The following is a 16,774-nucleotide window of genomic DNA, read 5'->3' as shown; positions in this document are numbered from 1 at the left end:
CAAGGTTTTTCCTTGATTTGACTTAGTGACCTAGTTTTTAAACCCAGATGACCCATATTCGAACTTGACCTAGATTTCATCAAGGCTATCATTCTGACTAAATGTAATGAAGATCAATTGAAAAATACAACCTCTATCGCATACACAAGGTTTTTCTTTGATTTGACCTAGTGACCTAGTTTTTGACCCGAGATCACCTATTTTCGAACTCGGCCTAGATTTCATCAAGGTAATCATTCTGACTAATATTCATGAAGATTAATTGAAAAATACAGCCTCTATCGCATACACAAGGTTTTTCTTTGATTTGACCTAATGACCTAGTTTTTGACCCAAGATGAACCATTTTCGAACTCGGCCTAGATTTCATCAAGGTTATCAATCTGACCTAAATTCATGAAGATTAATTGAAAAATACAGCCTCTATTGCATACACAAAGTTTTTCTTTGATTTGACCTAGTGACCTAGTTTTCGACCAAAGATGATCCATTTTCGAATTCAGTCTAGATTTTATCAAGATTATCATTCTGACCAATATTCAAGAAGATTAACTGAAAAATACAGCCTCTATCGCATACACAAGGTTTTTCTTTGATTTGACCTAGTTTTTGATCCGAGATGACCCATTTTTGAAGTCGGCCTAGATTTCATCAAGGTTATCATTCTGACCAATATTCATGAAGATTAATTGAAAAATACAGCCTCTAAGTGTTAGTAAGTTTAGATATCATGAAAGTCTAAACATTCTTCACTATATGCTAAAAGTTTAGATAGTGACCCGCTATTGGCGAGTTATCAGGTCTAGGAAAGTGGAATATTTACAGATTATCTGTAAATTTACAGATAATCTATAAATTTACAGATTTTTGAATCTGTAAATTTACAGATTGTGTGTAAGAAAAGTGATGAAATTACATTTATTCTCAAAACCGCAGTTTGGAATTAACTGGTTTATTTACAGCATGCATAAATTAAGGCCATTTGTGGGTTTCAGCCATTTTTGTTGACTTTGAGTTTTTGGCATTTTAAGAAAAATCAAAGTCAACAGAAATGACTGAAAGGTACAATTGACCTTTATTTTATAAATACATACCATATGTAAATCAGTTAACTTCAAGCTGCGATTTTGTGTCTAAATATAATTTTAGCAGTTTTCAAACACTTGATCTGTAAATTTACAGATTGAAAAATCTGTAAATTTATAGATTATCTGTAAATATTCCACTTTCCTAGACCTGGTTATCTGTATCCCTAGTCGAACTAATCCGACGTATACAGTTTGTTTTATATTGTGACGGTCAAACTGTAACGTCGGACCAAAATATGCCAAAAACCGAGTGGAAATTGAGTTTTATGAAGTTTGCATTTAACACCAAATTTTCACATTTTTCTGCACTCTACTTGTTATACATAATAAATACAGACGAATACCTGATAATCTTGCTTGTTTCTATAAGTAAATCGGTAAAAAATATGTTAGTTTCAAAACGAAACACGTTAGCTGAAATCCTATGTAAACAACCGCCCAACTGTGGTGAAATATGTACCGCGTCAAATCGCCCTACCGGTGAACCGGTCAATTTCGTCTCCCGTTTTTTTTCGTAATGCACCTCTCACATGATTTGAATTTGTTGAACGTTAGTGAGTATTGTAAAATCATTTTTTCTCCATGTTTTTTTGGTCTGTTACAATGAAATTAATAGAAATCTTCTAAATTCACAAATGTATTATCGTTCCAAACAACAAAATGTAAAAGAAAAGTCCAAGGATCCATGCATTAAATTTGACATTATGTTTTGCTTGGTTTTGTTTTTCTTTAATGAATGTTTTATTTGCAGGGTTTATGACTGAATCTAACCGCATACAAACGTATAATAAAAATAATTGATTTTTGAAACGAAAATAAAGTACGTTCGCGCAAAAATTCGGTGAGCGCCAGGAAATTTCCATAACCGTAATGCACCCGTTTTTTTAAGTAAGTGGTATTTTTGTTGGCTTTATGACAAAATTCATTCGTATATAACATGAATAATTGAAATACAAAAGAAAAATGAAATATATGCACACAAAACTTTTTTTTATAACACATTGAAAATCGGCGAGCCTAAGGGAAATATGAACTGAAATTACCTAAACTTCTCTTAAATAAACAACTGTTTTAATTATTTTTTGGAAGATCTATAACACTGTTCAATCAGAAAAAAAAATAACTGAAAGAAGTTTATTAAAAGTTATTTCTGTATACGAGATTTAATAAGTTTTACTTCAGTAAATGCCCTTAGATTCTTCGGACAACAAAATAATTATTTTTTAATTAATAATGAAAAATGACTTCTAACAACGCATTGTTGGCGAAATATTGAATGTCGCAAGTTTTCTTTAAATATAGCAAAGAAGTATAAAATACACAGAATGGCAACTGGCTGTAATCTCGCGTGAGCTCGTGTCCGAGCGTGATTCGGCGTTATCTTACTAAAAACAAACATCGGCGAGCATGGAGTTACAATTTGTACCTTTAAAACTACATTTAAAATACATGTGAGCTTCTAAAACAAAATTAGTTTAATGTGAAATGGTCTTAAGACACGAAGTACAGGTTTTTTGCCATCGAAAGAAGCGTGGTCATACGGTGATAATTATTTTACCGATGAATAATTGCTTTTGCATACAAAATGGCGCGTGGAGAAAGCGCCACTTCAAGTAAACGAGATCTCGTTTTTTTGTCACGGGAGGTTGGCGAGATTTGCTCTATATGCCTTTCAAGTTGCCAATCTATTTATTTTTATAGCTCTTTGAATATAGTCACTATGCCGATTTACAAAAGATACGTATATTACGCGAAATATAGCCCTGTTGCCGGTAATATGGCGCACCTAAGAATTAACTTAACTCTATTACACAAAATACGTAAACAATAATTAGAATACATCTCTTACAACAAAGAACATCCTTTACTTCATATGTCTGCACGTTTGCAAAGAAAAATACGTTCAAACTTATTTGTAAAAACGTCTGGGAACACACCACCCTCCGATCTGCATCTATGTTTACTTTGCCGGTAATATGGCGCATATGACATCACTGTGTGAAGTAATCAGCTGATTCTGCTATTGACGCGTGTACGGGTATTTTAAGTTTCCACATGCAATAGTGGGACCCCGTTATGCAGTGATGAGTCAATTGAATTAATATTTATACATATCGAATATTGTGTATATGTAAAAATTACATCTAACTTTTGGAATAGAAAACAGTTAAAATTATAATTACTCCTCAACTATATGTCTAGGCCTATTGCTTTTATACGCGGTTCAAAAACAACCGATGCGAGTATCGATAGAAGTTTGACATGTATGACGTAAAAACATTTCATCATTTGTTGTGTACATGCATGAAAATGGCCGATATCGGAGAAAGGTTCTGGATTTCTGCAGTTTAAATGACCGATAGTGCAACAAATACTTACTAAGGAATATTGTTTTATGGTTAATATATCTTCCAAATTTGTTATACACGTTGTGCAAGGTTAGTTGATTTTTTTCATGACTTCTCGCCTGCGCAGTTAGACTTGTGTACATAGCTGAACGTGTTTTTGTTCAGCAGGTGCGTTGAAAACGACAACGTCCCGCGTATTTTACACGTATTTTTAACGGCGACGTCATTTGCGCCATATTACCGGCTGCGCCATATTACCAGCTTTCACGATATAATTTGTAAGTCATTATATTTATAAGAAATATAACCACGCATAGTTATTTGATTCTGTTATCTGAAGAAAAAAAACTAAAATATGCATAAGTACAACAGAAAGGAGCTCGTTTGTTATGGTCCGTTAGTTAGTACATTAGTAACATGTGTCACCATCATACATTATACAGTCAACAAAGAGGTTTACAAATATAAACTGCGTGATTAGTGGGTACCTGAGGTTTTGTTGCCATTTCTTTCTCCTTTCTGTTGCACTGTCAGTTTTTATTGTGAAGTGAAATGTTCGAAATGTTTTATCGAAAATTAACTATTTCAACGTTTCTAATATGTACAATAATTCATATCCTTATATTCTGATGTTGCTTTTATAAGAAATATTTATTTGTGTCTCCATAGTGACTATTAGATAATAAATTTCTTCATTCGAAACTGAAATTAAACTGAATTCAATATGGCGCGTAACGAAGAAAAACATGCCGGAAGACTGAATAGGTTGTGGCTGCAGCGTTTAGACGAAGGTTGTTTTACATTAAACTAGTACAGAGAATTCTGTCACATACTAAAGTTTCTATCAAATATGAATTTTCTACATTGTAACCAACACGTCTACAGAATATTCAATATGTCTTTAGTTTTCGCGACCATGTGCCACTAAATAGCTGTTCTTCTTTATTCTATAATATGAAATAAGGCAAAGCCTCGAAGTGAGCTCAATGAAATCATGTTTAGCTTTAAAAAATACATTACAAAGAAACAATTCACTACTCAAAAGAAAGTGAAAATTCCCGAGAACCTGTTCACTTGAAACAGCAACTTTACATTTAGTGTCATCATACCTGTAGTCAAAATAATTCACCATTCAGATTGTTTTATATTTGTGACGGGCAATCAAAACTTTGAAGGACAAAAATAATCGAAGATAAATCACAGTACACAGGCATGTAAAGTTATTGGTTTCTCCCAAAGAAATTTCTGCGGGAGTTCCACAAGGCTCTGTTCTTGGGCCTATACTTTTTATACTATATATAAATGACCTTCCTTTACACACACATAATTCATCCATTGACATGTTTGCTGATGATGCAACAATGTCTGCATTTGGTAAAACTGTGACTGAAGTACACAACACCCTGCAATCTGACATTAACGAAGTAGATGAATGGTGCAAAGAAAACTCAATGCTTCCAAACATATCTAAAACTAAAACTATGTATATCACAGCCTCTTATAACAACAATAAAATTAAAAATCACATCAGTTCTAATAGCATACAAATGCAGGGCCAGCCCCTATCATATTCATCACATGAAAAGCTGTTAGGAGTACATGTTGATGAACATCTGAACTGGAAGATCCAAGTTGAACAAACTATGAAAAAATGCAATTCCAATTTATATCTTCTTTTACGAATAAAATCTTACCTGAACCTACATTCAAGAAAACTATTTTTCAATTCTTACATTTTACCGCACCTTGATTATTGTTGTACTATATGGGGGAACTGTACTGATGAGCTTCTAGAATCTGTCTTAAAATTTCAAAAACGTGCCGCAAGAATCATACTTGACAAAGAATATAATGCTCCATCAGCTGAATTGTTTAAAGAATTAAAATGGATGACTTTTTCTGAAAGAATAAAGTATAAAAAGGCAATCCTTGTTTATAAATCCATTAAAGATCACTCTACTGAACACCTTGCTTCAAAATTTATTGAAAAACAAACAAGTGATCGCCAGCTTAGATCAAATGAAAACAATGAAATTAAAGTACCAAAGCCAAGAATTGAATTCTTTCGTAAATCATTACAGTACTCTGGAGCTGTAATGTGGAACAACATTCCTATACATATACGCTCCTTAGATATGTTAGAAAAATTCAAAAGATCATATCTTCAGTGGCACTTCTCTGTTATATATAATTAGAATACAAAGCAATATTAATAGTCACATGTTGTCATATTTTGAGTTTTTCTTGATTTGGTATATGTGACAAGCCATGACAAAATGGTCCCAAATGACATTTTTATGGAAACTGAGTTTTTCACATATTCTGAACTGTACATGTGTCCTTAACATAAACTCAAAATTTTAGACCTGCATCTTTTAAAATAACAAAATTACAGCATTTTTTGTACAATAACTCCCCATCGCAAACTTGCATTTTTTGTTTAATAATAATGACAAATAATAAAATCATTTACTTTTATCATATATTTTAATTTCATACTTTGCCATCAATATCAAAAGTATTTAACATGATTAGCACAGTTGATAATGCCTTCATGCTATAAATATGCTATTTTAAATAAAAAATTTTCACAGTTCATGTTTCCATAGCAACAAAATACAAGAATTGCTTTAAACGTCAATTTAACAGACATTTTAGTCTACATTTGATACAAAAAATGTAAATTTATAAAATGTATATTAGTTCTCTAGAAGAACTAGAATTTGTGAATTTTCTGATTTATATTCATCTCAAAAATATCTAAAAGCAATTCCATAAATATCTAATATTTGTAATGTGTCATTCAACTTCAAATGTACTTAAATTAAGATGCATTGCTCAATGACTGTAAATTGAAAATCAAAAGTATCAGATGAGTGATGATTATATAACATTAAATTGTTAACATTATTATAATTAAAAGTCATATAACTCTGGTATGAAAGCAGATAAACTTAATACTCAAGTTCTGTTTCCATGGCAACAACATTTTTTATAAAATAAAGAATTAATTTTAACATCTATTTCCTTCATTTTTCACATAAATTTTCAAGTAAAAGTATCATTTCAAAATATTCTTCCTGGATGTAGCTTTTTGCAACTTATATAGTTGCATAAAATATATCTTCACTAAAATATCTAACATTTAGGTATTTACTTCAAATATAGAAAATCATCAAGATGATCAATATATATATATTTAACTTTGCTTAATGTATAAATCATGTGTATGTAGAGCTCCATTCATAATTTTATGTCATGCAGTACTAAACTGTAGATTGTTGAAAAATCTTCCAGTGTCTTTTAGGAATTTCACATTTATACTGTGCTCAGCCTTACATACATACAGTGTGTCTATATTTAACCAATGCATAATACTGCTGACACCATAATGTAGCATTTGTTCATATTCATATATATGGAATTTTGGTCTAGTACACCTTTAAAAATTCAAAAACACTTTCAAATTAATTAAAATTTCAGAAAGTACCAAATGAGCTGAGCTCTTTCTCTGTATTACTTTAAATGTTAAACACTTTTTTCCATTCATTTTGTTTTAAATGACTGAGTTCTCAATTTTAATGGCTTTGGCACTGCTAATTTTAAGCATACATTGTTGTTGCTGTAAAGGGGTGCTATTTCATTATACAGGTACAACTGTCGACTGGCATCCAGCTCAGGAATGGTAATACGGTTGGAGAATTTGCGTCATGCCAATCACCTGCCTAAAATATTAATCTCCATCTCTGTGTTGAAGTTATAATCCTTTAAGAATACTATACCAAGTCATGCAGAAGACATTCTGTAATGATAAATGTATCAAATATTTAAGACAAAGAACACTAATAACCCTTTTTTCAATCCTGAACAACAGCTGTCCATAAGACAGCTCACACATAATTACATTAAATTACATTTTAGAATTTTATTATAGTAATGACAACCTCTTTGCATAAAAAATTTCAACCATTGCACATATTTTACATCAAGTAAGGGCCATGATTTTGATCTCATTTTAACAAATAGTTCTTTAACCTGGATAAGAAAAAAACAGTTACTGTATTACAATTATGTTATTTCTGTTGAACTGGCTTGCAGTGAGCTAGAAACTCTGCAGCAAGTTTTATCAATACTTGATTATTACAAAACACTGCTTAAAGAGGTGACAAGCCAAATATACCTAAACATGTTCAGGACTGAATTCTGCAAGCCAGGCCTCCGTCAGGTTGTACTCCAAGTCAATCATGTAGACCCATCATAACAAGCCACATTCAGAACTGAAATAAGGGTATATTTAAACAAAGAATTCTTAGACAATAACTTTTAAGTAGTAATAGTGTAGTCCTTAGAATATAACATAGCATCACTTTATTACAACAATTAAATACCAGCTACACAGTTGAATTTTTTAACACAGTATGTTATGCAAGTATGCAATATTCAAATTATAAATCAATGTTTATCAGTGGAGATATGATGTTTCATTTACATGAAAGTATACACATTATATAATATGAACTGGAAACCAGTGACTTTCCAAACTGAAGTGTATTATCACACTGTGAAATTAAATATTTCAACATCAAGTTCTGTGAGCTTTATAAATATTTCTTTTTTTTTTTGGAAATTCTTACCTTATTAGAACACTTTTCTTATTTTGTCCAATATAATTGTCCATATGTAATGAAACCTTCTTTTATCCATAGCCATGATGCTCCTCTTCCAACAGCAGTACTGTACTTTTCACACACTAGGTAGAAAATCTGAGAGCCTTAAAAACAAGAACAGTTTATGATAAATGTATAAAAATCCTGATCAAAATAGGGTGAATCAACACTGACCAAAATGTCCATCATTTCTTATAGATACTGCTTGACAAAAACTTGCATTTATGAAAATTTAATTGAATTCTGATTTATAGTGCTTATTATACAGCATCTTTATTATAAACTAATGCAGTATTTTCAATCCCATTTCAGGGATTTACAAAAAGTTCAGTGAAAAAAAAAACAGGCAAAGAAATTAATAGTAAAATAAAGTCTTAAAAACACAACTTCCTTTGGATAATTTCACTTAACAAAATTTCTGTTATTAAGGTGTCACTGTAAATTCAAATGTAAAATGTGCATTGTAGGTTTGTAGCTTTTATTTGTAGAGCCATGGTTGTTTTGAAGACTGTGGAATTTAAGTTAGTGCTACTGCAGTATATGGAATTTCATATTTAAAATTGATATTGAAAAAAAAATGCATTTGAGAAATCAATACTGACACTGATATGAATGTAAACACTAACTTTAAATATTATACTTGCATGAGAACTCACAGCAACTCCACTTGCTGAGCATTGTATGTGTACAGTACTTGTTGAGCATAGTCAAAACTGCAGTGAACCTTTATATCTCATACTGCTGGAGGTTGCCCTGAAAATTATAAACAAAGAATTTTTTATTTATTTAGTAGCCTACCAGTATGCTGTCTGTCAGTACTGACAGTAGTGAGAATGAAAAAAAAGCATTGTAAATTGCATGTAGATTTTTTATAGAAATTTTCAAGGTCTATTTTAGTTGCTATTACAACAAAAAGTGACAATTTAAAACATCACTTTTTCTGTGTTATTGTACATTTCTTTTCTAATTGTCATAGATTGTACTGTATGTGCATAAATTAATAATTAATGACCATGTAATTATTCACCAGTTCATATCTGTGACAGTTAAAGAAAATGTACAATATTCCTGTTTATTTACAATTTCTGCATAGAAAATTTCCTACAGAATGTACTTAATATAGTAGATGTCTGACTGTCTTGGCTGCAAGTATATTCTGCCATCATGAAAATTTACAAATATACAGAAAAAAATATTAAAAGTATTTGACAGCAGACAGTCAAATCGAAATGTCAACACGGCCATTTTTCGCTGCCAAGTTGTATCTTCGATACATCAACAAAAGAAGCGGTCTGTCCATTCTTTTTTTTACTTAACTTACGAATAAATTTATGATGAAAATAAAAACTTACCACAACAACCAATACATCCGCCATGTACTTTAAATATCCGCGTATATTCAGAGCAATAACTACAGTACATGTTTTCTCTGACCCAGTTTCACACATGTATACACCGTTAATGGCGTGTAGATTTCAAAGGGAAACAATTCGCTAATTCACTCATTATTTGTGATATTTCACTACTGCATTGTATTGCGATAACTAAATGTTGAACCGTTTAGACTTAAAAATCTTCGTCTGATATTATTGATTTTAACACTAAATGGCTGTTGCTTTAAAAACAAATTAATGAAAACAAATATCTAATTAAGTTACGTCAACTTCAACGTCATTTTACCGATATCGAGGTTTGTGTCATTTGGGATAAAAATGTCATGGCGGGACACATATTTTATATGTTTAGGTTGTACATTTTTACATAAAATTGATTCATTGTCATTGCCTTTTACTTCTTTCCATATTATAATGTTCTCCTTTCAGGTTTGTTATATCTGTATATAGTTTATTACATGTATGTTTGATGTTCTGTACATAGTTATACATTGTATACAGTGGACCATATTGTTAATCGGTTTTGAAAAATGTATCCAATGCCGTATATGTTATCCACTTTAAATAAAGTCGTTACTTACTTACTTACTTACGCATATTGTCTTGTGTACACATGGTAAACGTTAATCGTGCACAGTACATACATAGGTTTAAATCACCAGAAAATTCGTAATTTTGGATATTATTTGATAATTTTGGCATAAATCAATGAGGAATTGAATCCCCTTTCAAAACATGTAAGTTTTATTTGAATTTATGGCTAATTCATGAAATAATCGACATTTAAACCTATGGCAGTGGCTACGATTACGGTAGTCTAGACAACCCTTTCAGGATAGACTAGGATTACGGAAGTATTTAAGAGTTATCAAATATATGTTAAGACATGCATAAATGATGTTGTAAACTTACTTTTTTCACTTAAAATAGCGAAAATGAAATTTTAAAAAAACGTATACAGATGTTTATTTCGCCCGATTCTATACGCACGGAAATCTAAAGTTCGATTCTATACGCACGGAAATCTAAAGTGACAGGCAAAATCAAATCATAAAATTGAAAGTATATTTTTGAAAATCCTTTTGAGCTATTATTGAAAATATAATTCTTCGTTTGTCTGCAAATTTTCAACAACAAAAAAATGATAATAAATATATTAAGTATAAACAACTCATAAAATTTAAAGTATAGAAACTTTGACTCTCATATTTCTAGAATATTTCCGCGCACCGCCATCAGTATATCGTTTAAGATTATATTAACCCAAAATGACTGATCGATAGCGCGAAATAATAAGAAGGCAATGAAGAAAACGCTATTTTAAGTGAAATAAGTAAGTTTACAACATCATTAGCTCGACTATTTGAAGAATAAGTAGAGCTATCCTACTCACCACGGCGTCGGCGTCACACCTTGGTTAAGTTTTTCGTACCAGTCCACTTTTTGACAGAGTCTTTTGAGATAAAGCTTCGAAACTTTCAACACTTGTTTACTATCACCATGGCAAGTTGTAGGCAAGGGCACATAACTCTATCAAGGATTTTGGCTGAATTATGGCCCCTTTTGACTTAGAAATCATGGTTAAGTTTTTCGTACCAGTTCATATTTTGGCAAAGTCTTTTGAGATAAAGCTTTGAAACTTTCAACACTTGTTTAGCATCACCGTGTCTAGTTATAGGCAAGAGTACATAACTCCATCAAGGATTTTGGCTGAATTATGGCCCCTTTTGACTTTGAAATCTTGGTTAAGTTTTTCGTACCAGTTCATATTTTGACAAAGTCTTTTGAGATAAAGCTTTGAAACTTTCAACACTTGTTTACCATCACCATGTCCAGTTATAGGCAAGAGCACATAACTCCATCAAGAATTTTGGCTGAATTATGGCCCTTTTTGACTTAAAAATCTTGGTTAAGTTTTTCGTACCAGTTCATATTTTGGCAAAGTCTTTTGAGATAAAGCTTTGAAACTTTCAACACTTGTATACCATCACCATGACCAGTTATAGGCAAATGTACATAACTCCATCAAGGATTTTGACTGAATTATGGCCCCTTTCTACTTAGAAATCTCGGTTAAGTTTTTCGTACCAGTTCATATTTTGTGTAAAGTGTTTGACATATGGCTTTGAAACTTTTATCACTTATTCATTATAATAGTCTTTATCTGTAGGAAAGAGTACATAACTCTATCATCTATTTTGGCTGAATTACGGCCCTTTTTGGACTTGGAAAACTGTTCTGTTTTCATACAAGTCCATGTTTTGTCAAAACTATAATTTTGACATATAGCTTTTAAACTTTGAACACTAACTTAGTCTTGTTTATCATTATGATTTCCATCTGTAGGCAAGAGTACGTAACTCTGACAACTATTATGGCTGAATTATGGCCCTTTTTGGACTTTGAAATTGGTTCACACATTGCCATTTAGTGCAAGACTTATTGAAATCCACAAATACTGGAACATTGTTTGTCTAATCTATTTTTTTCTTTTGTCTGAAAATCTGTGTTAACATTTTGACCCTATTCTTCAATCAATTCTTCGAATAGTCGAGCGCGCTGTCATCAGACAGCTCTTGTTTATGTATGTCCTAACATACATTTGATGCCTCTTAAATTCTTCCGTAATCCTAGCCTATCTTCAAAGGGTTGTCTAGGAATACGGAACTTCTGTAATCCTAGAATCGGAGGCTTGGATTATGGTACTGTAATCGTAGCCACTGCCTAAACCTATAGCATGTAAAGCGTCGGCAGCGATGAAAATTTCATCGGAAATTGCTTCAACTATTTTGGTCGTTTGAGTGTTTGAGGCGAGTGGGGATGTTGCTCATATCAAAAAAATTATCTCAATATTTACTAGGATCGCGTCAAATTTGTTGGACTAATCATACCTGTTACAGCGAATATCATACTTCGCAAAATTTATTGGAAGCCAATGTCACGGTGATGTCATTTCCTATTCGCCGGGTTAGGATTATTAACCACAATATTTTCCAGTTTCTGTCCACTGTTTTATCTTTTACAAGAAAATAATTAATCATTATTCATGATGAATAGTTTTCAGCAGTCAAATGAAGTCCTGTATTCACTGTGGAGATAACTACTTCCTGTTCGCTAGTGCCAACTTTTTGCTTCTGCTGCGAAAGTTTTTAAATCCACCACCAAGTGCGAAAGTATAATTGGGTTACTGTAAAGCTCAATTCTTGTGTAGTTCCTTTGGGCCTGCTCTTCGAGCTCGCTATAATTTTGACATATTCACAATGGCTGTAGCACACAGGACCCATTTTTAATGTCTGTATATTACATTTTCTTGAAGAATATTATCAGTGCTGAATAAAAATCAACAGAAAAGTGGGGTTCATGTATGATGCAAGAAAAATATTTTCAGTCAAACACACAAATTGCAAAATTAACTATTTTTCATCACTTGATAATTTGTTTATAACGAACAGGAGTGATTTGAAAAAAATATGATATTTCTATTATATTTATAACCCACTGAGTGATCAGCCTTTCATCCTTTAAAAAAAACTGTTTATGCCTCCTAAAAAGTTAAGCCGGTTTACTAGAATAGTTTTTTCCCAGAGAAGTCTTTCCTATAAACTTTAATAAAGATGACTCCAACATGATAGTTTTTTAAAAGAAATTTGTCTTTAAACCAAACTTTTTCTTCTTTCAGAAAATGCCCAGAAGAATCCTCCTCGTCCTGGTCTAGTAAGTATTTTTTATCTTCCTAATTACAGTGATGAAACTGCTCAGGCCCATTATAAAAAAGTATTATCATATTAAGTCCTCAGCGTGTGTGTAACTGGTCGGGTATTATGATTTGCCACCATCTTTCCAAGCAAATATCATCAGTCAGTCACAAAAGGTGGATTCAGTAATAACTTTAAAAGTACTAGATATTTCTACATAAATGGAAGGCAATGTAGAGAATTTGAAAATTAACTGATTTTGTCAGTTTCACTTCTTTCATCCATCTGTATGTCCTTCAGTCATAAAAATTAGATCTTGTCGTACAGTCCCCACCTTAAATACACATAAAATGCTTAAAAGTTTGTGTTGCATATATCTTTAAATATACTTGACTTAGAGTTATGAAACCATGTAGGAATATTATTCAACCTGTGAACAGACTTTTCATAAAATGCAGGGCACTAGACAACTTTTGGGGACAGGTACCCATACCCTCATGAAGGGGAATTTTTCGTCGTTTTAAGACAAAAAGGGGAAGTTTTTAGCCATAATTATATATGTTAATACTTTTCACACTTATTAATACCCTTTCAATCATTTCTAACAAATTTAACTATATTGCAGCAGTAACCTTTATTAGAGGCACTATAATAATATAACTTGAAAGAGAGTTCATGTCTAGTTGTGTCGAACAACCTATTATCGGGAATTTTCTTCTGAGAAAGGGGGAAAAAACATATTATTTTATGAAGGGAATGGGGCCCATATTCGGCCCCATTAATGGCCAAACGAGTGCCCTGAAATGTGACGGACAGATGGATGAATGGAAGAGGCAGTGCAAGAAAAATGACATGTACAAGTTTGGAATTGCTTTACAGGCTATATATATATATATATATATATATATATATATATATATATATATATATATGCTTTACAGGCTATATATATATATATATATATATATATATATATAGATTAATTAATTAAACATAAATATAATAAAACCTATGTTTCTCATTATTTCTCAGTATTAAAGTTTTAAAATATATGGGTATTATTATATGTTTCAATTTGTAAAGTTACTTTTTAGCTCACCTGAGCCAAAGGCTCGTGGTGAGCTATTGTGACCGCTCAATGTCCGTCGTCCGTCGTGTGTCCGTCAACATTTTCAAAAAAAATCTTCTTGAAAACCACTCAGCAGAATTACACTAAACTTCACAGGAATGATCCTTGGGTGGCCCTCTTTCAAAATTATTCAAAGAATTGAATTCCATGCAGAACTCTGATTGCCATGACACCCGAAAGGAAAAACTTAAAAAATCTTCTTCTCAAAAACCAGAAGCCCTAGAGCTTAGATATTTGGTATGAAGCATTGCCTAGTGGACCTCTAGCAAATTTGTTCAAATCATGACCCCGGGGTCAAAATTGACCCCGCCCCAGGGGTCACTTGATTTTACATAGGAAAATCTTTAAAAATCTTCTTCTCAAAAACCAGAAGGCCTAGAGCTTAGATATTTGACATGTGGCATTGCCTAGTGGACCTCTACTAAAATTGTTCAAATCATGGCCCCGGGGTCATAATTGACCCCGCCCCAGGGGTTACTTGAATTTACATAGGAAAACCTTCAAAAATTTTCTAAAAATAAACCAGAAGGCCTAAAGCTTAGATATTTGACATTTGTTCAAATCATGACCCATGGGGTCAAAATTGACCCCACCCTAGGGGTCAATTGATTTTACATAGGAAAATTTCAGAATTTTTCTAAAAATAAACCAGAAGGCCTAGTGCTTAGATATTTGACATGTAGCATTGCCTAGTGGACCTGTACAAAATTTGTTCAAATCATGACCCCCGCCCCAGGGGTCACTTTATTTTCCCCCGACGAAAGTCGGAGGGATATATAGTTTTGGCGTTGTCCGTCTTTCCGTCCGTCCGGAGCCATATCTAGGAAATGGTTGGGAATATTTATTTAAAATTTCATATACATGTTCACCACTATGAGTTCTTGCGGCCCGTCGAGTTTCAATTAGATTGCCCAAGTAACAATAGAGTTATGGCCCTTAGAAGTTTCTAGTGTTAATTATATAGGGTACTATAAATATGGCAATTTCTGCATCATAACTTTTGATATATTTGACCTACAACTATGAAACTTAATCAGAATTTAGATCACCATAATGTGGTTGCGTACACACAATTTTATTCTGATTTATTTGTAAATTAAGAGTTATTGCCCTTTAATTGTATAAAAATCCACATATTTGTACATAACAAACTTACCATTTGGTAGAATTTCATTACATTTCTTTCATTCTTTTCCATGAACATTTATTATAAACATGTGAAGTTGTGTACCCACACCTGGTCACCCCCTTACCTTGATCACACACCTTCCCCCTATTCCCCCCCCCCCCCCCCCCCCAAAAAAAATCTTTTTAGATTTTTTTTCAAACAAACTTCATATACATGTTCACCACTATGAGGTTATGGGGCCCATCAAGTTTCAGACAGATTGCCCAAGTAACACCAGAGTTATGGCTCTTAGAAGTTTCTAGTGTTAACTATATAGGATACTATAGATCTTTAGATATGGCAATTTCTGCATCATAACTTTTGATATATTTGTACCCCCCGACAACAAAGTTGTAAGGGGGGGTATACTGGTTTCAGGTTGTCTGTCTGTCTGTCTGTCTGTCCGTCTGTCTGACGGTCGTCTGTCCGTCTGTCCGTAGACGCAATCTTGTGCGCACCATCTCTCCTTATCCCCTTGACAGAATTTAATGAAACTTCACATAAGTGATCAGTACCAACAGTAGTTGTGCATGGGGCATGTTAGGTTCTTTTAGAAAAAAAATTTGCAGAGTTATGGGACTTTGTTTTTTTGTTACTATACTACATGTATATACATAGACACAATCTTGTGCGCACCATCTCTCCTCATCCCCTTGACACAATTTAATGAAACTTCACACAAGTGATCAGTACCAACACTAGTTGTGCATGGGGTATGTTAGGTTCTTTTAGAAAAAAAACTTGCAGAGTTATGGGACTTTGTTTTTTTGTTACTATACTATATACATAGACACAATCTTGTGCGCACCATCTCTCCTCATCCCCTTGACACAATTTAATGAAACTTCACACAAGTGATCAGTACCAACAGTAGTTGTGCATGGGGCATGTTAGGTTCTTTTAGAAAAAAAATTGCAGAGTTATGGGACTTTGTTTTTTTGTTACTATACTATATACATAGACACAATCTTGTGCGCACCATCTCTCCTCATCCCCTTGACACAATTTAATGAAACTTCACACAAGTGATCAGTAACAACAGTAGTTGTGCATGGGCATGTTAGGTTCTTTCAGAAAAAAAATTTGCAGAGTTATGGGACTTTGTTTTTTTGTTACTATACTATATACATAGACACAATCTTGTGCGCACCATCTCTCCTCATCCCCTTGACACAATCTAATGAAACTTCACACAAGTGATCAGTAACAACAGTAGTTGTGCATGGGGCATGTTAGGTTCTTTCAGCGACAAAAATTGCAGAGTTATGGGACTTTGTTTCTTGTT

At 32.7% G+C, this 16,774-nt stretch overlaps 2 protein-coding genes across 2 annotated transcripts in view; one reads left to right on the top strand and one right to left on the bottom strand.

Moving 5' to 3' along the window:
- The window catches only part of LOC123543409 (general transcription factor IIF subunit 1-like), a 30,563-nt gene extending 26,583 nt beyond the window's left edge, over positions 1-3,980 (bottom strand). The window contains exon 1 of the mRNA XM_053539587.1: positions 3,925-3,980. Coding sequence (XP_053395562.1) covers positions 3,925-3,942 — 18 coding nt within the window. The 5' untranslated portion in view covers positions 3,943-3,980. The remainder of the gene's footprint in view (positions 1-3,924) is intronic.
- Positions 3,981-4,160: 180 nt separating this feature from the next.
- Positions 4,161-16,774, top strand: part of LOC128555846 (uncharacterized) — a 33,254-nt gene continuing 20,640 nt past the window's right edge. The window contains exons 1-2 of the mRNA XM_053539585.1: positions 4,161-4,227; positions 13,177-13,211. Coding sequence (XP_053395560.1) covers positions 4,161-4,227; positions 13,177-13,211 — 102 coding nt within the window. The remainder of the gene's footprint in view (positions 4,228-13,176; positions 13,212-16,774) is intronic.

This window comes from Mercenaria mercenaria, chromosome 3 (genome assembly GCF_021730395.1).
Source record: "Mercenaria mercenaria strain notata chromosome 3, MADL_Memer_1, whole genome shotgun sequence".
NCBI lineage: Eukaryota > Metazoa > Mollusca > Bivalvia > Venerida > Veneridae > Mercenaria > Mercenaria mercenaria.
Note: the sequence above shows the minus strand (reverse complement) of the source record. Positions and strands in the feature narration are given on the sequence as shown.